This window comes from Rhinolophus sinicus, linkage group LG14 (genome assembly GCF_036562045.2).
Source record: "Rhinolophus sinicus isolate RSC01 linkage group LG14, ASM3656204v1, whole genome shotgun sequence".
Lineage (NCBI taxonomy): Eukaryota > Metazoa > Chordata > Mammalia > Chiroptera > Rhinolophidae > Rhinolophus > Rhinolophus sinicus.
Genome location: NC_133763.1, coordinates 17,538,301 through 17,565,330, shown reverse-complemented (window position 1 = coordinate 17,565,330; position 27,030 = coordinate 17,538,301). Strand labels below are relative to the sequence as shown.

The window sequence follows — 27,030 nt, the reverse complement described above, 5'->3', positions numbered from 1 at the left end:
CTTGGTTGTAGATTACTGGTATCTCATAAAGGACAATTAAAAAAAGCATTAGATAGTTGTATACGTTAGCTGTTAACTTTTAAAATTTTAGCTAATGTTCTCAAAATAGTTACTTTAGTTATCACTTTTAATAACATTGGAGGGAAAGTATGGCAAATAGAAACAAAAGGAAATTTGAGATTTTCCTGTGGATTCCAGCTATGCCTGCTGGTCTGTTTCCTGTTACCATGAATAATTGAAGAAGTGGCTGTGAGAAGGTGCCTTTATCTCCCCCTGGCAGCATTATAGCACTGGCTATAAGCTCTCAGAGCCAATCCTACACGGTGCTGACACATAGTAGAGACTCAGTTAATAGTTTTCAGAGTCCATTGACCTTATCACTGTTGCCCGAGAAGGGTGATCCATTATGGTGGAGTCCTGCAAACTCACAGAGCTCACCTGGACGAGCCTCCTAATTCAGCGCCTCATGTGAAATAGGGAAATGGGGATGGTTCAGGCGTTTATGCTGCTCTACGCCCAAATAAGTGTGCGTGAGACCCACTGGAAGGGATGTAGTTCATACTTGGATTTGAATTTTGGGGTAGATTTAAGAATGGACTTTGGGATGGTATAGAGGTTAATTCTTTTGTTTCCCACATTGAGTCATCATACAGCCCTTTCTGCGTTGAGCCATCTGTCTTGGTGAACAATTCAAATCCTTTTTGCATCAGAAGGTCAACATTGTTTGACAAGTGTATTCTAATTATATTTCTTAATTCTGTATTTAAAAAAGATAATTACATTTATTTTCTTTTTAAGTTCCAAGGTGTTGGTTTTAATCCTCTTTAGCTGAACTCAGTAACAAAAAGGATACAGTATAAGGAAAGCAGAACTCTTCATCCCATCGTCCTTATTTTCTCCCTGAGTCAGCTATGATTTGGTGTCTCTGGTAGAGTATGTAGTAGGTGGGGCCAGAAGTAGGAGGGGCTTGTGCCTTTGTCTTATGATACTTTATTAAGGTGCTTTCTTATTCTTGTGTGCATTAGCAGAATTTCCCTTTTGATGCTACAGTTGAGCTTTGTTTCTCCAGTGTGACTGCCTAATTTGGTAGTGGAAGGCTTAGGAAAGGTCCTTCTTGCAGGCTACAGGATTAGCAGTTCCCGGATGGCTGTTTTTGAATCAAGGTGACGGGAGAACTCTGTTTGTTGTCTGATTAGGGTTTCTGGTTCATGTGAACAATGGGACAAGAATGGTTTAATATGTTTGGAGTTTTAACTTTCATATGAATAATAAGGATTTTGATAGACTAGTTTTGGAGTCTAATGAAAAGATACACGTTTCTCAAATTATTCTGTTGAACACATAGAATTACTTTGGAGGGCTGTCAAATTTCATGGTAACTGTCCAAGAAATAAATTTGAGTGGATTTTTTGTATGTGTGGAAATAGTGTCTTGATTCAATTATTCATTGTATATGCCCATTATAAAATGGCTTCTGAAAACTGGGGCACTGGGGGAAAGGGTTGGGGTTGTTTTCAGCTGTCACCGGAGGCTGGTCAAACTGACTACCATTTAGAATAATGAAAATACACTACTGAGGGCTTACGAAGTCTCACACTTTTGTTCATTGTTTTGCTATTAATGTAGAATAAAGAGGTCAGTATGATCCTATTTATGTGAAATGAAGTTACAAAATAGTTTTATTTAGAGTTCTAAGGGCAAGAAGGTGATCCAATATGCGTGGTCAGTTACACAAAGCAGAGGCTCATAATTTGGGACAGAAACAGGCTCGGGACAATCCTGCCCCAGCACAGGTGCGACTCGCTTCGGTCTCAGAACCTACTCGCTTCCTCCCAGACAGCCCTAGACCCTCGTGTGAGGCACCTCCATAGCAGGTCCCCAGAGGGATAGATGATCATGATAAGAAAACGGGTCTTAACAGGAGTCAAGGACAGATAGTTGATGGCTGTAAGCGTCAGAGCTTTCTGCGAACAGAGTTGAGACCATCTCTATTGAAAACTATCTCTGTTGTTCAGGAGTTGATCCTGTATGCTTTGGTACCCACCCACAAATTATGGGATGGTGAGAACGCTTAGAATGAGATGGAAAGGGCAATACAGGAGGAAAGATGGGGAAGAAGGGAATCAGGAAATAATAGAGCATAGAAATGATAAAGCTTGTCTTTTTACCTCAAACACCTGTAATTTTAAAAATCTTTCAGAATTGAAAAAAATATAGTTAGCATCACAAGAGTAAAAACACTAGACCGACCATTTGAGTTCCGTTCTAGGTTTAAATTTCATGATGTGCTATGAGAAGCATCAAAAGGTCTAGGCTCACCCTGGCTTTCCATTTTCTCTGGTTGTCCACTATCTTATCTTTGCCTTTGAGCATCTCCCATTCTGCCCAAAGAGAACATGTCTTGGAATCACTGCTGAAATGTGGGAGTAGGATGGGGTAATATTAGGGCTAGAAAAAGGTAAGGTGGGTCCTGGGTGGTTTGTCACTTGAACTGACTAGACTCTGTCTCTAAGTTAATTCCTTGTTTATGTTGCTGGCTCTTGAAGGTGTCCAGCAAACATTTTTCATTTTGGACAACTAAAAGTCAGGAGCATAGATGGTGTTCTGCGCCCATTGGTTTAAAAAGCTGCTTTATGGTTAATGACCATTTATAGATCCATCAGGGCAGAACCAGATGTTGATGGGTTTTGGTCACACTCCTGGATACTGTCTTCTTCTTGATGATCTCTAGGCAGGTGGAAAACTTTTTCAAATTAAGGTTTAACTGATACATGTGAGAGTTTTGAAGAAAAGTTTAAGTTCACAACCTTTGACAGTGTTGAGGGAAATTGTAGTCTCTTTGAACAGCTCCTGTGCTAGTCTGTCATCCAGTGGAAGTCTGCTCCTTATGTGTCCTCTGTTGTGTTCCTACTTGCCTTAATTTTCTTTGCAGCATCTCTGAGCCGGCTTAGCCGCCAGTTGTGACCCTCAAGGCAGGCTTGGGTGCTCTTGTAAGCGTGTAAAAGCAATTCCTAAACTTCTGTAAGTGGTGTTTATATTTACATCCCTGATTTATCTGATGAAATACTCCAGAAGAAAATTACATATTATGACTTGTTTAATAGCCTAAAACCAAAAGGAAAAAAAATACGGGAAGAGATGCTTAATATTTCATATGAGTGGTATCTTCTGCAGGTACTACAGCCCGCAGGATCTAGGGAGATGCTACTGATAATCTTAACCACTGAACTCTTGATTTGCTGACGTGTATCACAATTTGAACCTTACCTAAATGTAGTGTTTGGAGTGTTAATTTTATTTGGCTGCTATGTATGTGAGACATCTTGCCTGAGAGATTTTAATTGTACCGTTGAGTAAAACTAAAACGGTGAATAGTGATGCACTGAAATTACATCATAAGAACAAGGTTTAGCTTTATATGGTTTCTTGTTTAGAGTTATTAACTATATGGAGGAATAAATGTCTTTTAAATATTTTAAAACATTACAAAACCTACAATGTAAAGTTGCCATGAGGCAGCCAAAAATAATACATATGGCATTCAGGAGAGCAGTTGCTAATTGGCTGCTGCCTGAGAAAATGGTACACTTGGCGTCTACTTAACACTGTGGGTTTGGCAGGAAGCCAAATTTGGGGTCAGGTTGTTGTGAATGAAGCTGCATGTGGTTAGGGAGGAGTTAAAAATGATTCATGTCTTAGAAGCTGTAGCACGTCGAGTAACGTGCAAGGGCCTAAGCTTGCCGGTCTTCACCGCACTGGCCTCCTACCAGCTCAATGTGCTCATTTTCACAAGAACGTCCTGTGTGTGTGCTTTTGTCATCCCTGTTTTGTGTTCATATGGGAGTAAATCATTACTCTTAGTAATTCTAGTATGTGGTTTTAAGTATGTGTCTGAAATTTTATTTTGTTGCAGAAGGAATCTGGAGAGGAGGTAGAAGTTGAGGAATTCTATGTGAAATACAAAAACTTGTAAGTAGATTGTGAATTTTTTTTTTAATTGGGGAATATATTTTCAAAGTACTAAACAATGATTTAAAAAATATTGGGAAAATAAAAAAATAATTGGGAATTGGGAAAGTTTGGTATGGTTTATTTAGAGCTTTGAAGGCCATTACCTAATAACTTCTGTGTTTTTTTCTAATTATTATTTTTTTCAGTTACAGTTGACCTTCAGTATTATTTTGTAGTAGTTTCAGGTGTACAGAATCATGGTTAGACATTTATATAATTTATGCAGCGATCCCCCAATTAGTCTAGTACCCACCTGGCACTCTGCATAGTTGCAACGTTACTGAGTATATGCCTAATAACTTTCTTATCTTTGATATTTTATGAATTTAGTTTTCTGGAAAATGTGTATTGGGTGTAAAAGTTGACTAACTTTCATCTGTAACCAAGGAGTTCTTTTCAGAAGGGAATAAAAACTCATACAGTAATAGAAAAGCGAGTAACAGTATTTGCCTGTCCTCTGAAAGTGAATTGTGCTCTGTGGGGCCACCCCCCCTCCTTCATCCGTGCACAGGACGCCAGGCACTTGATGAGAACTGCGCTGTCAGGCAGAAGCTCTAGAAAACCCTGGCATCACTCACAGTTTGAAAGGCTGTGTTTTGTTTATCTGTTTTTGTTTCTAATTTTTTGTTTAGTGAATTTGAATTGAATAACTTTAAAAAAACCGAATAGAAGACACAGTGGGTTGTTCTGGTTTGTAGATGTAGGCAGTATCCTGGGGCGAAGCACATTTTGATGAGGCAGCATCATTTTGAGGATCAATAGTCCGCCTGCTGAAGAAGACTGAGGCCGTGGGCTAACCTAAATAGCAATCGCAGAACAAGGACAAAAATCCTCGTTGATAACATAGACATTAAATTTGCTTTAAACTGTTTAAGGGACGGAACTCAAGTACCATAGTTATAAATTCTGGGGTTTAAAGAGGGGCTTTTGGAAGTTACTGTCAAGACAGCCTAGGAAAATTGACCCCACCCTAGAAAATAATAACCTTAAGTTTCATGGTTTCCATCACCTCCCTTGTTGCAATTGGCACCGTGTTAATGAACGGGTGCACTTCCGAAGTTCTGTGAGCAAAATCTTTTACCAAGTAAGATGACGAAGAAGCCTCTGATCGGTGTTATTGTGTGAGAGAAGAAGAAATAGTCTGGCACTAAAAAAACGCTCGGTAAACATTAGGTGTCATCACCACTTTATACTCAGAGTATGAGTTTACACACGTGGAAATTATGCCTGTGACATGATCTCATATACCCGTTGATGGAGACTGGTAAGGAGGAGATAACTAAGGCAGAGAGAGAGTTCTCTGCTTGATGTATCAAATCAAATTCACAACAAAGAAGCTTAGTTATCGATTGCCAGAGAAGGGCACTACGAGGTTGGCATCTGTCCAAATCAGCGTGGGGCAGTGGGGCCTGGGGTGCCTGACTCACAGCAAACATCACATGTGGCCTGTACGCAGCCCCGAGGGGGTGCAGTGTCCCGGACCAGGCACCGCTGCCTGGCCGGGGACCAGTTATCCTCCACCAGTCCTAGGAGCTGAGGCAAAGGTAGACGTAACAAAAAACAATAAACAGCGTCCCTATCTGACATTACTGAAATTGAAGGGAAATCAAAATTTCCATAAAATTAACAATTTCTGTTAACCTTTTATTTTGACATAATTTTAGATTTACACAAAAAGAGTACAGAGAAATTGTTTTTCTTTTTGTAATTAAGTATTTTGTGGAGAGATGCTTTGAGACTATTAAATACCATCATGGTTGCTAAGTGGGGATTTGCTTATTCCATTACTCCTTGAATTTATGAGTTGGGTTTCAACTGTAAGGAAGAGCTCTACCTTTTTACCCATTTGCTTTTTTATAGCAGTGTAGACGTGTAGCATCTTTCCCAGTGGGTCATAATTCTTTACTGTCATATCATTATTTACTTTGCTCACATTGTCCCAGATTGGGCCAGTGGGAGCCCTTTCAAGCCCTTTCTCTGTCCTCTGGCCTTGTCCCCCTCCTCCTTTGAGCATTTCGTACCAGATGTTCCAGGCTCATCTTGTACTTTTCCTGTTTAAGTCCTGAAATCAGTTATTTCTCCAAGGAGCGTTGGTTGTTTTTACTAGAGAAGGGCATTTGGAAACCAAGATTTGGGTACTAGGTATGCTCATTGCTGCTGCGGAGTCGTTCTAGGCCCTCTTAGTGGGTAGGGCTAGGAGGCGCGTGCGTATGCGTGTGTGTACATGTACGTGTATGCACATGTGTGTACATATGACATACACGTTATATACATGTATGTGCTAATTACATGTACACACACCTCTGCCTGCCTGCCAACATGGTGAGAAACAATGCCTTTATATTGATACTTCCGGTTTTATTTCAACACTGCGGGTTCATTCTGTCCTTACCCCTTCCCATATTAATAATTCCATTCTTTGACCACCGGAAACCTGGCTCTCATTCTCCATAATATATTTGCTTATTTGTCCATCTTAGATTGTACGGGACATGGTTTCAGAATTACTAGACCATATTTCTGTGAAAAAGAAGCCTACCAACAAATTCATTTAGTATTTGTTGAGAGTTTTATGTGTTCAGCCTGAGGGTATAGAGGCTAAATACTTTGTTCAAAATTTCCTTGGGTTCCTTTCCTCCCCGTCCCCTTTCCATGTAGTTATGTTATTGATTTGATACTCAGTTTGATTCATTAGTTTCTGTTTATATTCCATTTTAGCTCCCCACCCCAGCCTTATTGATTTTTATTTATTAATTTTTTCAAGTTCATGAACTATTCACATGATTCAGAAGTCAGAGCTGGACACAAAAGGATACTCAAAGAAACGTTGTCCTCCTTTTCTTTCTCCCTCATTCCTATTTACTGTCTTATTAATCTCAGATTTATCCTTTCCAAAATTCTGGCATGAATAGGCAGATACACACACACACACACACACACACTCTCTCTCTTTCTCTCTCTCTCTCTCTCTCTCTCTCTATATATATATATATTTTTTTTACATATATAAAATATATTTTATTTTCCCTTTTTTCTTACACACAAAAGTGTAGCATAATAGCTGTACACATTTGCACATTGTTTTTTACAATACTGTATTCTGGAAATTAATCGACATCAGTGCCTAGGTCTTCCTCCTTCTCTGAGCAGCTGCATAGTTCTCCATTGCATGGCTGTATCATAACTTGTTTGCCAGTCTCCTATGTATGTGGCATGTAAGTGGCTTCTGATATTTTACATTCACAGATAATGCTGCAATATATATCCTCATGCCAGTGTATTTTCAAATTGTTGGAGGCATAGTTTCAGGGTGAATTCCTAGTGGGATTGCTAGATCAAAAGGCCAAAGATACATGTAGTTCCGTTAGATATTATCAGATTCCCTTCCATAGGGTTGTGTGTCAACCCTATGTTTGCATTTCAACCAATAATGCACGAGAACACGTATTTTCCCCAAACCTGTCCAACATAGTGTGGTTTACTTTTCACTTTCTGTGAAAAATCATATTTCAGTGTTGTTTTAATTAGCATTATCTTTTTTAATAAATGGACTAAAACATTTTTTCATAAGTTTAATGGCCATTTTTATATTTTGTATTGCTAATTGTCTGTACAGGTCTATTGCTCATTTTCCTATTATGCTTCCCTCTATAAGAGTTCTTTATATATGTGGGATATTAGTCCTTTATCTGTTACATGTTGCAACTCCATTTTCCCAGTTTCAGTTATCATTTGCCTTTGTTTTTTATTGCATTGGAAATTCTAAAAAATATTTTTATACAGTTAGACTAATCTTTTCTTTTATTGGATCTGGCTTTTGAGTCGTAGTTAGAAAGCCTTTCCCCACACCAAGGTTGAAGAGGAATGTGCCCTGTTTCCTGCAGTACTTGCATGGTTTCATTTTCTGTGTGTAGGTGCCTGATCCATTTGGTGATTCTCTCATGTGTGGTGTAAAACATGGCTCTGATTTTTTTCTTTGCCAAACATTGTTCCAGCATGGTTATTGAAAAGTCCATCTTTGCTCCATTTATTTGAGATGCAATCTTTATCATATATTGGAAGTTTCATGTTTATTTGGATCTGTATCTGAACTTTAATCCTTTGCTCTGTCTATTCGTGAGCCAGTTGCACACTATTTTGCCCATAGAGGCTTTATATTATAGTGTATTTTAATATCTGTTAGATCTAGTTTCCCCTAAGAGTGCTTCCTTTTTAATTTTTTCTTGAATATTCTTGCATGTTTATTCTTATATGTAAGTTCAGTATTAACTTGTCTAGTGCCATAAAAAATGGCTTGTTTATTTTTATTTAAATTGCTTTAAATTTACAGATTTATGATTTGTGATATTGAGTGATGCATGCTGTCTAAAAACCAGGATGTCTTTGTAGTTGGTTCAACTCTATTTTTGTATCTTTTAAGAGGGTTTTAAATATTTTCTTACGTAAGTTTCACACATTTCTTATTAAACTTATTGTTAAATATTTTATCTTTGTTGATATTGTACAAGAGGTTTTCTCTAACATTGTATCTTCTCAGTGGTTACTGTTTGTGTGAATGGAAGCTATTGACTTTTGTATGTTAATTTTATATCCTGCTACATTACTGAATTATTTTATTTTTTGAGTTAATTTTCTAACTGACTTTCTAGACATCATTACTAACATTTTGATGCATTTTTATTTTGTCTATTTTCTTTGTGTATGTGTGTACAGGGTTTTTATCAATTCATATCTATACATGGAATATGTATTTAAAGTCTTTATCTCCCTCAGTTGATTGTAGGACTAAATCAGTCCTCACTTTGAAAATGCATATTAGACATTACATAAATATAAATGATTTGATACTTAACATCATAAGCGTTTCCATGTCATTAATCAATTTTGAAACATTTTATAATGGCTGCATAATTTCCAAGAGTAGTACCTTGATTTTGAAAGAGGTGTGTATATATTCAAGCATCTCGTTTCTTTTTAATGTCATCACTAGAAAGAAAAATAAGAGACAGTTAAAGCTTATCAGGGAGCAGGGTGAGAAAGAAGGTATAAAAGAGTATTGAAATATCAAACAAAATAATGCCAAAGGTACCATAAAACATTAACTATATACCTGTCTGTGAATCTTGAGAAGAAAAAGGGAGGTTGGAGAGTATTCAAGTTAAGGTTAGGGAAAACCTCATGTTTTCTCAGAGCTGGCAGTGATGAGTCTGAAGGGGAGGGAGGGAACTTGCCCTTTGCGAGGATAGGGTAGACATTGGTGGTGGAATTCATAAGGGAACAAGGGACATCTATTCAGAGCTGGGAGGACGAGGCTGGGACAGCAGGAACTCTTAGGAGTTGGTTGGGGGCATGGTTGTTCAGAGAGTGGGTGGTAGGCCTTTCTTCCCTGATGGCTCTAGAAGGACTAAGTTAGGTTTACCTTTGCTGTTTTAAATGTGAATCCTTTTAACTTGATAAAAAAATTTTTATTTCTCAATTAATGATAAAAGGCTCAAAACATAAATTCATAATTGAGGCCACCCTGTAGTGTTAATTGTTTTATATTGAAGTATAATCCATTCACTCAGGAAAACAGCTTGTTACTTGGTCCTTTTTTTTTTTTTTCTTAATGGGAAGTGGATAAGAGAGCTGGAGGCTCAGGACAGAAGGCAAATTTTAGGCACTATTATTGGTTTTCTTATTTTATTCTCAAATATTAGTAATTATATTGAGTATTGCTCAGCAGCCTCTGTAAGTAAACAGATTATTTTGTTAATTATCTGTTCAGTTGACTTTTGGAATAATAAAAGATGCATGTAATAAAATATTAATTATTTTTGACATGTGTATTACTTTATTCTTTCAGTTCTTATCTTCATTGTCAATGGGCATCTGTAGAAGATCTGGAAAAAGATAAGAGAATTCAGCAAAAGATTAAACGGTTTAAGGCAAAGCAGGGCCAGAACAAATTCCTTTCAGAGGTATGAAATACCTGGTTGATTTTCTAAAGTACTTACTGTGTTAAAGTGTTCTGAATTTTGAATTTTAGTTCAGTAAATTGTTAAGAAAAACTAGTTTGCCTCATTTGGTGTTACTTGCATGTTGGTAACTGGTTATTGCTAAAAACATTTGTAAACAGGAAATTTCTCATTCTTCCTGTTGCTTAGTCTAGAAGATACTGGTCATTACGATATTATGTGGAAATATGATATGATTAAAATCTTGTAATGAAAGTACAGTTAGTAGACAGTGAAAAAAGTAAGTGGACAAAAATTCTGTTAATTTTTAGCAGGTTAAAAACTCTACAGTAAATATTAAGTGCAAGTTCTAGGAAATAAAAGTTTATTTGTATTGGGGAAGGTATGTGGCAAATTTATTTTGTTTAAAGCAACACCCGATTACAGGGGGTTCACTGAACTCATTTTCACAAATGACATGCTATAAGGGGTAGAAGTTGGTATAATTTCTTTGCCTGTTTATATTGTTATCCCTATATCCTAGGTTATCAATTATGGTGGAAAGGTAATCATACGTAGGACAGGGAAGAAAATCTCCATTTTAAGAAGTGCCAAGTTCCCCTTCAACATAGTCAACTACATTTAAAAAAAATAAATGCTTTCACAAACTGCTTCTGGGGTCTCTGGACTTTTGATCACCAGTTTGATTTCACTTACAGCCTCAAGTAGATAAAAGAGAAACCTTCACATTGAAAGATTAAACTTGCTGATATATTAGTTTTCTCCTCCATAAAGGAGTTAACAGAATGTAAACTATAAAGATGTGTGAAATTTGGTACAAAATAATACCTGTTTAACAACCTACCTCTCGCCCCCACCTCTTTTTGGGAATGAGGGGTGAGGACAGAAGAGTGTTCAGTTCCTTACGTCATAAAATCCTTATAATCTCAGGTGACAAGCCTGTGTTCCCCTAGAATCTGATTTCTATGCTTCCAAACAGGCAGATTGTAAAGTTTGTATTAGATGGGAGGTCAGGTGGTGGTGGTTTTACTGGTTGTGTGTCCGTATCAGCACCTCTGCTATTCTGAGTGTTAAGCTGCTTTACGGCGCAGTGGTTGGCACCGAGAGGAATGGAGTTACTTGGGTGTGACTCACTCTTTAGATCTTGGAGAATATTTAGGTGATTCTTTGAAAGGGCAGTTTCTAAGAAAATAACGGGAAGTTCTGTTTTTCGTGCCCTTCTTAATGAAACTAAAGTTAAATGTTTGTGACACTGGGCAAGTTGAAATCATTTAGCTTTCTTCTACAAAGAGACACCGTATGTTCTGCTGACCTTTTCTATGGATTAGTGGCAGGGAAAAGGAAAGAGTGCTATGGTAACTTCCCCCACAGCCTTGCATCCTGGTTCTGTTTATTAAATTTATTTGGACTGTGTTTCCTGGAGTCAGATGTACTCGAAGGACTTGTGCCTGGCCCTAGCTCTGTAGTCTGTCTATTTGGGTCTATCATTGTGAATCACCTCTACGAAAGTTGAAATACATCTTATCTTGCCGGTAACTTGTCAACTAGAAATCTTAAATTTTGACTTGAATGGAAGTAGCATCAACCTGAGTCTCAAAATAGGATCTGAAGTTTAGCAGAGAAGGAGAAAGCATATTCCCTTCCTCGCATTCTTTTGCACGCATGTGTGCTTGCACGCGCGTGCACACACACACACACACACACACACACACACACGTTTGCCATATCCCATAGATGGTCCTGGCTTTAGGGTTTCCATGCAGTTATGACTACTTTTGCATTCTTTGTTTCACCTTAGGTTTCCTTATAAATTTGCTGCAACTTGAATCTCTAGTCAAAGAGATTATTGAAACTAGAACTTGTGTTACATGCATGAGGCATACATAGACTACAGGCTGGAAGGATAGAAGTGTGTGGGAGTAAAGTTAAGGATTTTCAGTCGCAATGAAAGTTCCTGTTAAAGAGCAAGTTGTCTTAAAGAAAGCATTTGTCATCAAAACCTAGTTTCTGGAAACTTTAGCGTTTACGTGGTATATGAATAATATATACATACTGTGTGCCTAAGTCTAGAAGCTTTTGACAAAGCCAGTGCATTAATATGTTAGCATTTTAAGTTAACTGAACATTTCAGTGAATTTTTTGCCTCACTAATCAACTCTGTGTAAAGGCCTAAGGCAGATGAAACACATTTTTGTGTTTCTGATTTTTGTTCCATAATTCACAGTTCAAAGCATCCGAACTGGTGTTTCAGTGGCACAGAGAATATTTGTTATCCTTGAACCAACTGTGATCAAGCAGCTTATCTCTTCAGCCTGCGGTTCAGGGGATACAACTGGTGTCTAAGTGACTTCTCATGTGTCTTTGCAAAGCATTTTAATGAAGTTGTGTTACTGATAAATTTATAGGAACACGTAATAATGTGACTTTTGTTTTCTAATTTATCTGACTCTGACTTCTTTAAAGTATAGCTTAGTCTGTAATTTCCCTTCGAGCCATATTTTGTTCTTTTATATGAGTGAGATAACTTTGCAAGCAAGCAGTATTACTTTACTTTTGTAAAAATTATTAATCTATTGGCTAAATAACCCAATTATTTAAGCCTCATTTCTTTTGTTTTTTTAACTTTCATTTACTTTAAGTGTGTTTTTCCAGGACCCATCAGCTCCAAGTCAAGTAGTTGTTTCAATCTAGTTGTGGAGGGCGCAGCTCACAGTGGCCCATGTGGGGATCGAACTGGCAACCTTGTTAAGAGCACCGTGCTCTAACCAACTAAGTTAACTGACTGCCCCCTAAGCTTCATTTCTTTATCCTTAATACTTTTAGTTAGTTTCTCTGTGTTCAGTACAAATAAATCATTAGACCACTTAGATTTAATGACAAGACTGTATTCAAATGAGGTAGTAATACTGCTTGGCAAAGACAACCCAACATCATAAACTGTTCACACTAAAATAGGAAATGCACTGGTTTCACTGTTTTTGGCTTTTGAATAACATTCTGTAAATGATGCTATAAGGCATCAGACAACTCCAGTTGTTTTGAGTCCAGTAGCACTTGCTGTGCATGGCTCTGATTCTTCATCGCAAGCTGTACTTTCAAGAATGCTAAATGCATTCATTGCATGCCATAAGCCTTTTGGATTGCTCATTAGTGAATTGTAATTTCACACTTCATTAAAAATATTCTTAAACATTCTCTGACAGTAAAAAGGTTTCACACAGTAATTAAAAGATCCAGTTAACAAAGTCTGAGAAGTCTGATTTCCTCATGGGGAATGATTTTGCTAAATTGTAGCATTTCAATAAATATAATAGAATTTGCCAAATATAAATTTTGTGTTGCTGCGACCCAGTATTTTACTGCCTGGTGCAGTGAAGTAGTGTTTACTCTCAGGTGTTGTATAAACATTTCAATTTTTGTTTTCCTTTGGTGCAGATTGAAGACGAGCTTTTTAATCCAGATTATGTGGAAGTTGACCGGATAATGGATTTTGCACGCAGCACAGATGACCGGGGAGAGGTAAGAGATCAGTTGTATTAGGGGGCAGGGATCAGACAGCTTACATGTGTTTATGGAGAACGATCGTGGAATCCTAGATCTGGGCCTGGTCAGCTTGGATCATGGCTAACATGGTCTACATTTAACTGAAATTTATTGACTTACTATTAGTTTTATGACTTTATAACAGTGCTGAATGTGCTTTATGTTTAGTCTGAGAGCTTTTTAAAAGAATCAATTTTCAGTATGAAACAAATACCTTGACATTTTGTACAATTCCAGAATATCAATAAAAAGAATTCAATACATTTTGATATAAATCTGTTATATAGCACAAATTTCCCTTATGTAATTAAGAGTGCTCTTGTAGCAAAATGGAGTTTAATGTTTTTTAAGATAGAACATCCTTAGTGAAGCTGATAAACTTCATTTAACGTGGTGCACAGAAGATAACATAAAGACTGTACATGATGTTTTACTTAAAAACAAAACCAAAAAAACTTTTGTAGCATAGTTACATAATCCACCAAATGGTTTTAACGTCACAACCAGATCTGTGTACCTTGGTCCTGAAATGAAGGTCAACAAACCCAGTTATTTTCTAGATTGATCTGCATTACCCAAAATAGTTTGCTCTATCTTCTAGAGCTCAGACACATTATTTTAAAGTGGTTAAATACAAACAGTATCTATCTCTTTAAGAAAAAGGAAGAGATCCCAATAAATTCAAGCCTGTTTCTCTCATTCTTTAAGAAATTAGCCAATTAAGTAAATACGTAAATACACTAAGATGATTTACCATACAAATCTGAATCAGACACCTGGTAAGTGATTTGTACAGATAAGAATAAGGCGCAAATTCAGCTGTTATTTACTAACTAATTCTTTGTACGTTTTGGCTTTTGAACATTACTTACCAGTCACTTAGATAAAAATTTATTTGTTCTGATAATACTCAGTAATACTATTTCCAGTTTAGACTTGAGACTATAACTAGGGACTCCTGTTCGATGGTCATACTTCTAAAACTTCTACCAACTCAGTGTTACTGTTGCTGGGGTGGGGTCTCTTTATAAATGTAGTAGAGCATGTTTTTCCTTTATATATAGTTTTTGGTCAAATGAATTCCATTCTGATTTATTTAAACCTGGCCCAGCCTGTGACTCACTATCTGGTGAAGTGGTGCTCACTGCCTTATGAAGACAGCACGTGGGAGCTGAGGCAGGACATAGATCAAGCGAAGATCGAAGAGTTTGAGAAACTACTGTCCAGGGAACCGGAAACAGAGCGCGTGGTAAGAATTGGCTAATGGCAGAGGATTTAATTTGAAAATAGCGTCCTGGTGTGGTCTTTGAGAAACCACTAATGGGATTTACTATGTTTGAAACAGGAGCGACCTCCTGCTGATGATTGGAAGAAATCGGAGAGTTCCAGGGAGTATAAAAACAATAACAAACTCAGGGAATACCAGTTGGAGGGAGTAAACTGGCTACTTTTCAATTGGTACAACATGTATGTAAAAAATCTTTCCTTCACTTTTTAAAAAAAGCCTATAGTTCTTTTCCTTTGCAGTTGTTGAAACTAGAACTCAAATATAATTTAATATTTTAACTCTCTAATAAAAATGATAAAAAGTAGCAAGCATTGGAAGTATGTTATTATTTGTTTATTCCACAAATATTAATACAGAGATTGATAGAAGTATTTAGAAACAATTGTTATGTCACAGAGGATTTTGTTTTAAAATGTATTTTACTGAATCTAAGAGATTCAACTATGATAGGCATTTGTGAGTATAGTGATACATATTTTGTGGAAAGAAAGCAGTGACTAATATCTGTACTCATTAAACTTTCCTTGTTTTATTTCCTCCCCAAAGGCGAAACTGCATTTTAGCAGATGAAATGGGTTTGGGAAAAACTATCCAGTCCATTACATTTCTCTATGAGATATATTTGAAAGGAATCCATGGCCCTTTTTTAGTAATTGCCCCATTGTCCACAATCCCCAACTGGGAAAGGGAATTCCGTACCTGGACAGAGTTGAACGTGGTTGTGTATCATGGGAGTCAAGCTAGTCGTCGGACCATTCAGTTGTATGAAATGTACTTCAAAGATCCGCAGGTAAAACACCACAGGTGGTTTGTTTTCCTCGTGCTTATTATGTGCCTTTTAAGGTGCTGGGAATTAAAATGGCCTCAGTGATTTGGGAGAAAGGTCTAGATTTTGCAAAACTGAGAAATTTGCTTTAGATTTCTTACCCAATATATGTTTGTGTATTTCTACATCTTATGATTGCAGCTCTTTATTTTTATAGTTTGGGTCATGATTATTCAATTAAAAACGAATAAAATTTTAAACCTTGGATGACCGCTGAAAGCCATTTAATATGTTGATACGCTAATTGGCTTTGTTTTGCAATACTGACAAAAAGCTAAACAAAGCAATGGTGTTATTAAATATGAATATTTACTGTTATACTGTTACTAGAACTTAAAAGTATTAGACATGTAATGCTGAATGACAATTGAATGAAATATATCCAAAGGGAAGAATTTATACTTTGTCTGTTAGTAGCAATTATTATAAATTTTTACTTCTTCTAGTTACCTGTGTGTAGTTAGTCTGTGATATTGAAATTATAAATGACATGATGAAGGAAAAATAATAGTATGTGTTAAAATAGTTTTAAGTTATAGGTAGTAAATTGAAGTCCTATAACTGGAAATAGGGCAGAGTTTTGTTCTGTATGTTTGTTTACTTTAAGTGTAAAATCTGCCCTATAATTAATTAAAGGAGAAAAATATTACACTACAATCTATTGTATTTATCTCTAATTTTGGGAAATTATTATAAGTTCTATCCTGAGTGATTTTTTTTTTTTCATTTTAACCCCTTAGAAATATAAATAGGTTAGAAAAGTTTAAAAAAGTCAAAAGTTTTAATAGGTAAAAATTTTTTTAAAACTTGGCCTTATTACATAATTGCTTTGGTCTGTCACCTTTTGGAGTTTGTAGGATGTGACTAGAATGGGCACTCTTAGGGGCACTTGACCATGTGTGGTCTGTAAGGAAATTGGATCCAAAATTTTACTAACAATTTTCTAACTTCCTTTAAAAAGGAAAGGTTTTAAAGCCTTGTTATGCCATAACAGCTTAAAACCTCCAAATACCTTAAAAACAAAATGTAAGTGTTACCTAGCTAAAGGTGCCCCCAAAGGGGAAAATCTGTCTGTCCTTTGCTCTTCCTTCATCCTCAAAGTTGTTAATGTAATCTGTAATGCTAAAGAATAATTCAGAACTATCCTTGTAGGGTCGAGTGATAAAGGGGTCCTATAAGTTTCATGCCATCATTACTACCTTTGAGATGATTCTGACTGATTGTCCTGAGCTGCGGAATATTCCATGGCGCTGTGTCGTCATTGATGAAGCCCATCGGCTGAAGAATAGGAACTGCAAGCTGTTGGAAGGACTCAAGATGATGGACTTGGTCAGTGATCCTTTGGTGATTCCATTGAACCCGAGTAGAACTGCCCCTGTGCTCCTGCCGCTCTGAATTTGACTGATGCCTGTGACGGGTGTTCGCAAAGCCTGTCCAATATTGCGATACATCCTCCTGAGCTTTCAGTTACTTAAAAGTGGCCACGGTCTTCCTAGTTTTTATATTGTTGTCCGTTATCGCTACACAGTTGTATCACAGCAGAGTGTAGTCATGATACTGTCACTGAAACGACTTTCAAGTATTTGCTCTTCCCTTTTCTTTGTAAATACTGCCATTACGACCCTGTTATGCTCCAGAGCTCATAGGCTTGGCACACCAGGGCCTGTAGAACTTGCACTTGCAAGTTCTCACAAGCTGGCTCAGTATCTGGAATTGTTCCAGTTCGCATAGACATGCAGAGGTTTGAGGCATTACAAGACCTTGATTTGATCTGGAGTTTTAGACCACACCTATCCTATACTCTTCTAGCTCCCTAAGAGATGGTCGGGTCTTCCTGATGACGTTTTTCTAGATTTTCTTCAGTAAGAGTATCGTGGGATAATATCCCATAGAAGTGGTAGAATTGGGTTGATTTTCCATCTGTACTGCTGTGTGTGTGTGATTTCCTAGCGGATGGCATGACCTCGGTCATCCTCGGGCTTCTTTGCACTCTGTAGTTTATAAGGTGGGTTTTGATCACTTGTTTTGACTTTTAATGTACATTTTAAAAACAAAGTTATTGTCACTTAGCTTGTTCTGGATGTTTTGATGAGTTTCATAAAAGTACAAAAACATTTTTTAAATCCCTTCAATTTTGATGTCTGTAGATTAATTTGATCTCTTGTTAATTGAGAGTTTGAGGTGGAAAGGAGTATTCTATATGTTCGTGGCTATAAATTTTTTTAACTGACTGAACAGAATACTTGAAAGCTTTCTGTTGCCGCAGGTTCTTGGAAGCAGCTTCTTTTATTCTTAAATGAAAATGATTGGAATTGCCAGCTATTCTTTTAATTTAAAACAAAATCTCGTTTTGTTTAAAGGAAAAAGTTTGACTGATTTATCCTGTTTTTAGGGTTGGATTTCCCATTTTTTCCCCCTAATGAATTAGTATTAAAGCCATCCTAAGACCTTTCTCAAAGCAGTTTATATTATTTGGTGGCCAACCCACAAAACAAATTAGAACACTTAGAAATGGTGCATACATTTGAGGATGTGGGGGAGCATACGGGAAAGAGAAACTTGATGGCTACATCGGGTCTCTTCAGGTGATGCTTTAGCATTACACTGAAGTATTTACAGGTGACTGCTAATGCTCATGAAATGTCTAACTACACCTTCTGAGTAGAGCCCCAGCCTCACAGAGGTCCACATAAGGGACAGTTACAGCGTCATTTCTTGAAGGCTAAATAGGTAGTTACCACAGTGAGTTTATCGAAGTTGTTCTGTATTATTAGTTCACATATTTCCAGATAGTAGATTCTTGCTGCAAAACAGTCTTCCATTGGTGAGCACAGATTAGTAGAACTTTGTCAACATCAAACAATCTGTCATTGGGAGACTTCAGAGGATTTTCCAGTGTTTCTAGTAACACTTCATTAATGGATTAGAATCTGTTCTCCAGATAATTTTTCTGCTACATATTACAGTGTTTCCTAACGTTTTCTACAAAATGGCAAATACAGAAAATGTAATATTTGTGTGTCACTCCAGGGTAAGCCGAGAGGGCCGCCCACTGCCACAGGTAACCAGTCCCGGGGTCCCGACTTTCACAGCCCCTCTGGCTGCCCCAAAGACTTGGCTTAACTGTAATTCATTCATGGCTCACCCACTGGGAAGCTGGGATTAGCAAATGAACAAAATGTTTGTATTTCTGATAATCAAGAATTTTTATCTCAGAAGAAATGTTTTCAAGATGGAACACATAACTGTTGTTCAGAATTAGTATGTAATAGTATTTATCCAGTTCTGAACAGCTCATTACCTGGTATTTAAATCCTTACTTTAAAGTAAACATCATGAGAACTTACACACTTGCCTTTTTATTCTCCTTTCCTAGAATAAGTCACAGTAAAAATAGCACATAATAATTATATCCACCTATGGAGCAGGTCACAGGGAACTGTCGTTACCTGCACTAGACTCAGAATGAAAGTGCTCTTGACGAGGATTATCTTCACGTGCTTTCTCAGAAAGGAAAGACCAGTGAGCATCTTCAGCTGTCCCACACAGAGGAGATGCTTGTGAGCTGATATGCTGAGGGACATGTCTGGTGTCCACTGGTCTCCACTGTCCCCCACAGGGCCTCTGGAAAGCACAGCCTTCTCCTTGTCCCTTGCTGACACGGAAGGAATTCTCTGGAGGTGGTGGTAGTTGTTCATTGATTCCATTAGCTCGTCTTTCAGTCAGAAGGCCTCACAAAATTAAAAGTCTGCCGAAATGAAAGTAAATGGACATCACTCCATCAGAGCTATAAAGAATGGTAACATTTTTAAACCCAAAGCATAACTGCTGGTGCAGCAGAGCTTGGAGGTGATAAGCTTGATGGCCTGAGTCTCTTACATGACGTTTTAGGATGCGTGGTGTATTAACTGTCTGTTGTCTCATAGTTACCTACTTTCAAGTGGAAGCCTAGTTCTATCCCACTGCTCATGTGCAACCTTGTAAAAGGCTCATATGTGTAAAGAACCATTCGGTATAACTGGCTTTAAATAGCCCTTCAGGGGAAGCCGCATAAAAATGGAGTTTCTTTTTACAAATAAGTTTCTTTTGCAATTAATAAGTTTTTCTGAAGTATTTGGTAAGAGGTTCAGGATTTAACTCAGTAAGAAAGGATATGAAAAACTGGGAGACAGTCTTTAGTATCAGTACAGCTCTTCCATTGCAATGACTCTGTGCAGTATTTGTTTAAAAAACTGGGATAAAGTTATTCAGGACTGGAACAGCTCAGGGATTGTGGCCGTGTTACCCACCAATAGGGTTATACATTTAAAAATCTCAAATTGATTTGCAAACTCCTTACTCTACATGGATTTAATGAAGATGGTAATCTGTGTGTCTTCTGAATCAGAGACCTCTTCATTTAAAGGGGAGAAAAGGAAGAATAAAAGCAAATTGAACTGCTTCACCTCGCTTTCAAAGAGCTTCGTTGACAGATAAGACATGGTAGATATTAAGAAAATTAGCATGTCCTTAGTCACAGCATTCATCTGGTATTTACTGAGCATATACTCTGTTTGGCAACCAAGTCTTGTCAGATTCCAAGTTAAGGCAGAATATTGCTTTGACCCTGCTAGAAGGTATAATCAGGTTTTGAAATAGCTTTAATAGCAATGCTGTGTATCAAATGGGCAAAGTAGAAAAGAATATAAGGCACTTGAGATTAATAAACTCACTGGTCACTGCCAAACAGCTCCTCTGTGTTGGATATAAAGAAATAGAAGAACAAGGGCACATATGCATAAGGAAACCCAGAGAAAGAGCTTGTAAACAGGAAGAATTGTTTTAAAGAAATACCTAATTTGGTTCAAGAGACAAAGTTAGAAATAGCATCTGTTAAAAAAAAAAAAGTGATTGTGGTATTTAAAACCAAGCTGACCTCTTTGCTAGTTTGAAATTTTTGCAGAACAGAATAGTTTTTCATATGCTGTTGCATGTGGAAGAACTTCTTTTGTCTCCAACATGAGTCATGCAGGAAGCAGATGGGGAGATGAGAGTGCTGTTGATGTAGAGAACAGAAAGAATCGTGTAAGCTTTATCTGAGTCTAGGGATTTGAGGGAAAATCTTCAACTTTGGTGGGGAAAAAGCACTGAGACTTTAGGGACTCGCGAAGCCATAACACTGAAATGTTGCCCTCATAACCCCAGGAAGAGACAAAATGACAAGGCACATTTATAGGGTCCGCAGAGTTCTAGAGGGCCCCTCTGTGTGTGTATCTGAAGCAGGGACTGTGCTTTTCTTGTATTTCCGCCTTCATGCCTAATTCCTGTTCTTACATAGAGTGGACGCTAAATTAACGTTAATGAGTAGAAGTAGGGACATGGGTATCTAGAGCGGGGCTCTGGTTTCTCAGGAACTCTTTTTGGTTACGATTTGACCAGTTGCTTTTCTTGTATTCATTCCTGTAGGAACACAAAGTGCTGCTGACGGGGACCCCACTACAAAACACTGTGGAAGAGCTCTTTAGCTTGCTTCATTTCTTGGAACCAAGTCGCTTCCCTTCAGAAACCACCTTTATGCAAGAATTTGGTGATCTGAAAACCGAAGAACAGGTACCTACCACGTCTGCTTTGTATTTTGGTCATCTAATTAACGATTAAGCCATGAAATGGCAAAGGATTAATATTTAACTATTTAAAAATGTAAATTATATCAATTTTTTCCTACCTACTAGACAAATGAGCTTTATGTCTCCTTTCCTTGCATATTCCAGGTCTTTATTATGGAGGTTTTCTTGTTTGTTTACTTGTCCATTTGCCCTCATGAGGGGCTGTTAGAGTTGCAGAGAGCTTACATACCTGTTCAGGTTGGTGGCTTTGCTAGGTATGCTTTTGCGGAGTGTCAGAAGCCACTGAAATGTGTAAAACTATTTGCCTCCCGGAGTTTTAAGGTTCTCACCTTGTTTCTTGACTAGTATACTTGGTCACACTGCTTACTTTTCTGAGTGTACGTATTTTCATTTAGAAACATGGGTCATAACTATTCCACAGGATTTCTGTGAGAAATAAATGAGGTTTGATCCCCACATGGGCCACTGTGAGCTGCACCCTCCACAGCTAGACTTGGACCTGATGGGTCCTGGATAAACACATTGAAAAAAAAGAAAAGAAAAGAAGTGCAGTATTTAAAAAATAAAATAAAATAAAAACGATCTGGTGTTCTATATCCTATTGCCAGTTAACAGAAAAGAGAAGCAGAGAGAGACGTCTCTGCTTGCTCATTGGTGCAGGGACTAGGCAACTGCTGACTTACTCGCTCTTTCTAGAAAGGAAGCGCACTAGTGTAGAGGACTCCCAGGACACACACAGTCTCCTCCCTCTTCCTCATCATGCTTACGGCTTAAGACAAAGAGAAGGGAGAGCAAAGTGAATAAATTCAGTTGTTTCTGCTGTGTACTTGTCAAGCTTTCTGGCTGGTCAGGACTCCTGGATGGGTGGGACAGTCCTTTTGACACCGAATCATTCACCCTTCGTGCACTTCTGCTATGACCGCCGGAAGATGAGTACCGTCCTGCCCTTACTGGGCTTGGACAAATGAAAGTAAATGCTAAATAAATAGGATAATCCTGATTTTTCTGTTAGGGTATGTTTTAACATGCAAGCAAATCATGATACCAGTATTTACTTAAGGTCCTTTTTTAGGTGCAAAAACTCCAGGCTATTCTAAAGCCAATGATGTTGAGACGTCTCAAGGAGGATGTAGAAAAGAACTTGGCCCCCAAAGAAGAAACTATTATTGAAGTTGAGCTAACAAACATTCAGAAGAAATATTACCGAGCCATCCTTGAGAAGAATTTTACATTTCTTTCCAAAGGTGGTGGTCAAGCTAACGTACCTAACCTTTTAAACACTATGATGGAATTACGAAAGTGCTGCAATCATCCATATCTTATTAACGGTAAGCCCGGCCATTTGTAAACTTAGTGACTATCAAAACACCGGAAACCCTTTTCTCCCTCCAGACTGAGGATTCTATGGTTTGTAGTCATCACTGTATCCTGTTGTCTCAGTGTGGGTTTCACCAGCTTCCCATCCTTTGTGATGCCTCCTGCTGTGGCAGCGCAGTCAGAGGACCATTGCACCTGCCAGTCCCTGGAGCAGGCGGCCTGCCTCTCACCTTTCTGCCTGCTCTTCTGACCAAAGGAGGTGTTGGTACTCCATGGCTGAAAGCCATCAAAAGTGCTAACAGTTAAAGAGAAATTAGCCCCTGATTGAGATCTTCTGTGTGTGTGTGTGTGTGTGCAAATCAGAGAAGTGAAAGAGGAACTTCGGTGTGAGAAGGCAACTATTAGCTGTCTCACAACTTTGATAGGAGACAGTTTCTCTCAGTCTAGAGGCCATTAGCACCTATTCCCTAAGAATGAGATTATTTTAAGGCTTTGATCATAGTTTGTCCCTGTTATTAATGAATACTTTATGGTCTTCCTGTTTTCTCAAGGAAATTGATAGTCTTATGTAACCTATATGAGTTAAAACCTGTATTAGATACTTCTGAAAGTCATTAAAGGAATACGTATTTCATGCCTATGGTGTGTAAGATGCTCTGGAGAATGCAAGAGCCTTCAGTTTGTCAGAGATTGAGATTAGGAAAGCCGTTAGCAAGCGATGGCTTTGAGACAAGCCGCCAGGGGTTGGAAGGATTTTGCCAGCCAGGGGTAGTAAAACGGAGGGCACTATGCTGATGTAATAACAGCAGAGAAAAGGAGGCGGGAAGACAAAGGGGAACTTGCCCAGTTCCCAAAGTACAAAGTGCATGCGGGAAACAGGAGGATGGTGACCCCACACATGCGGGGCCCCTGCCGTGTGCCAAAGCCTTATATGCTAGCTTATGGAATTTTTGGCTTTAGTCTGTAGGCAGGGAGAACCACGGCTAGTGCTAAAGCTGAGAAGTGATTAGAAATGTAATTCAGGATGATTGATCTGGCAACATCGTATAAAACAGATGGCAGTCGGGAAGGACAGACAAGCAGAGCGCACAGCTAGGAGACTGTTGAGGAGTTGGTCTGGGTTGGAGTTAGTCTGGGTCCAGGTAAGATGATGGCTGACTAATGGGGGTGCTGGTGCTCAGTTGTCACTGGCCAGCAGTGCAGTTCGGGTCCTTTCCAGGGGAGAAAGAACAAAACCTGCTTTGGTCTTTATTTATCACAATCCAGGAGGTTCAAGGGCAACGAGGTTAAAGAGTTCCCAATCTTTCCTTTTTTCATAACTTACGCACCTATCAGCCACTTCAGATCCAGAAGCTCCAATTCCTAAATGACAAACGGTCTACACCTAGAAGGCAGCCTGAGCGTAGCACCTGAGGTCATTGCTGTGTGTGACATCAGTGAATTTCCTTGTCAAACTCTGTGCTTTTAGCTTTGCGTTCTAACGAGAGTATCATGTGTGATAATTATATGTTTGGTGCTGCCAGCCTGCTAATCACCATGTGTTTAAGAGCCTGTACGGCCATTATAGTGAGTGTCAGCCCGTTCCTGAGTTGGGGACATGGAGCTGGGGCTTAGGGCAATAGCTGCTATGAGTAAACACACACATGCACACACACACTCACACACAAACACACTCACTTTTGCATTTAATGTCTGGTGAAAAAAAGAAAATGAGGCAGTGTGGCCTCCAAGGGGAAAGAAAAGGCACTCACAGAGGAGATTAAATGCTGCCAGCAGGATGCGTGCGAAAGGGATGATCTCAGCCATGGCTGTTAGGTATCCACTCCCAGTTTCATCAAGTTTACCTTGTTTGGTTACATACTAATTGCATGCATTGAGCATTGTGAAGGGGGAGTTCCTCCCAAACACAGCTGGTGGGTCTTTCCCGAAGCTGATTGCTCTCCAGGGTCATCCTGTATCGTGTATTGTTTGCCAGGAGGCTCTTAGGACTTCTGAGGCTTGGATCTGTGGCAGTTGCACTAATTGGTCACACCTTGAGGTCAGCTTTTCTGTCCTTACAACACGTTATGAAGTGTCTGTTAAGCAGGTACACTTATGCCTTTATGCTTGGAAATTCTAGTGAAAAACAAAAAATACACACACACACACACACACACAGTGTTACAGCTTCCCAGATAACCTTGTGTTTCACAGAGGTGTGGAGTAGAATGTGTACTGACACGATACCATCTCTGCACACATTTGTTGAGCAGATATAAGGAAGTTTTCAATTTTGGAGGTTAAATTGAAATTCATATTGGCTGTGGCAGAGTAGAGCAGCCCCAATCAAACAAAAGTTTAATTCAACAAAACACAGCATTTCTGTAACTGTGGAAAATAGAAACAACTATGCATAAGCTGAGAGTGGTAACATAAGCAACGCGGAAGGAAAAAAAGTAGAAGTGATGGTAGAACACAAACTGTATATAAATTGGAAATATTTTTAATGTGCGTTAAGTGCTTAAGTGCTTAAAATAGTGTTTGGTGCACTGTAAGCACTCGTTAAGTGTTGCCAATTGTTTTTCTTGCTAAAAATTAAGCAGGTAAGTGGGCAACATAAAAGGAGTTATAATTATTGACGCAAGCTTTATTAGAATGGAATGTCCAATTTTAGGTCCCCTATATGACAGCAAAAATAATGCTGCAGACTTGGTCAAAGCCCCCTAATGGTTAGGGGTGACTTGAGTCATTTGTTTTTATTGTTGAGGGTAGGAGCAATATAGAGAATAGTGGGCAGTAATAAAACAAGGCTGAGACTTACATGATAGAATGGATTTCAGAGAGAAAATAGTAACTTGTTTTGTTTTTCTGGTACTCTTCAAAAGAAAATAATTTCTTGTTTGTTTGTGGCTAATACAACTAGGTAACATTGCAGCCACTGCCTTCATAGTAGCCGCCTGTTTAAGTGACCAGACTCTCACACTTATTTCCAGTTGTTTTTGATACACACATATACATATACACATACACACACATTTTTAAATGTAGTATGAGCGGTACTTTAATTTAGGTCAGTGCTGACAAACTACGTATTTTGGCTTGTCATAGTCTATTTCCAGTTCATTTTCTGATACTTACAAATCTAACATCAAGGTAAATCTAATTGACAAACTTGAAAATTTGGCTATGATATCAGAAGGTAGAAACTGCTTTCCTCCCCAACACCTTCCCTACCACCTTCCCTTCAATCCAGCCATAATAAATACAATGCTACAGAAATCATATAGGAAATATGTTTGCTGATATTTTAAAATGAAGTATTAGTGTAAACTGATTGCCATTTTAAGAACCTGAATTCACAACAAAGATCTAAATTGATTAATTCAGCAGTCTCTTTTGTCAAGTCAGAAAGAATTTTAATTTTGTCTATTCTTTATAAGATGAGAAATTATTGGTAGCATTGAAAAATCAGAATAAATCTCTGAATAAATTTAAAATGAAAAAAATTAAATCTCTGTACTAATTTGACTGAATTGTTTACATTTTCACATGTTTTACTAAAATAATTCAAACATGTCTGATACGTATCAACAAAGGTTATTTCATTTTTGAAAACTATTCATTGACCACTGCCTTGTTTTAAACTAAAACAGTATTTTATTTTGATTATGAATTGTAATCTTAATATGGACAAAATATAACTACCCAAATAGCATAAGAGTAAAACCTGACTCTTCTGAATTGCAAAGAGCTTAGAGTATATGGTGCAACAAGAACAAACTTTTTAAAAAGCCCCAATGTAATATATGGACTTAAATCTGTTTTCTCCTGTCTCCTGAGGGCCTTCTCGTCCTGAATCTAGAACCTAGATTTAAAAATTTTATGTTTTGAAAAACATGATTCAACTTTATTCAAGAACATTCCTAGTTAAGATTTTCCTAGTAAAACCTTTGCATTTCTTCCCACTTAGATGAACAGTCTGAATCTTAGCCTCTTATTCATGTGGAAAAGGGGCGTGAGAGACTGGCAGTTGTGACCCAGCTGGCATTTTCTGCCAGTCACCCTTCATAAGAAGTAGCAGTGTGCTTTGCAGACGGCCTTGCTGCTTCGTAAAGGCATTACGTGACTTTAATCCGTTCTCAGGAAGATTCTTTGTTGATTAATAATTAACAAGCAGCATTTCTGCATATGACCGTGTCATAACTTAATTTCTGCAAGTGCCCTTAAAATGGAAATAGGATGGCACTTTTGCTACATCTGATGCTGTTTGCAGAAATACCGTCCCTGTGGCTGGGGTGGCCTGACTAACCTAACCTTTAAAACCCTTTTGAGGTGTGTCCCCATCTTGTATGTGGTAATCAGTTCACATGTTTAAAACCAGGGGTAAGAAGAGTAGCTTCAAGTTTCTGGCACAGGTTAAGGCTGGGAACCAATCTCACTGGTGGGTTTGTTTGTATTTTCTAAAGAATAGGTGACTGCACCCCGTCCCTAGGGAAGGCAGCT

General features: G+C 38.1%; 1 protein-coding gene across 5 annotated transcripts in view; it reads left to right on the top strand.

Moving 5' to 3' along the window:
• CHD7 (chromodomain helicase DNA binding protein 7) overlaps positions 1-27,030 on the top strand; it is a 211,760-nt gene that overhangs the window by 150,100 nt on the left and 34,630 nt on the right. For all 5 annotated transcript variants that reach the window (XM_074318933.1, XM_019752431.2, XM_019752430.2 and 2 more), the window contains 9 exons: positions 3,914-3,969; positions 9,857-9,971; positions 13,404-13,487; positions 14,623-14,760; positions 14,857-14,978; positions 15,346-15,589; positions 16,778-16,954; positions 21,071-21,214; positions 22,304-22,559. In XM_074318933.1, the coding sequence (XP_074175034.1) occupies positions 3,914-3,969; positions 9,857-9,971; positions 13,404-13,487; positions 14,623-14,760; positions 14,857-14,978; positions 15,346-15,589; positions 16,778-16,954; positions 21,071-21,214; positions 22,304-22,559 (1,336 nt within the window). The remainder of the gene's footprint in view (positions 1-3,913; positions 3,970-9,856; positions 9,972-13,403; positions 13,488-14,622; positions 14,761-14,856; positions 14,979-15,345; positions 15,590-16,777; positions 16,955-21,070; positions 21,215-22,303; positions 22,560-27,030) is intronic.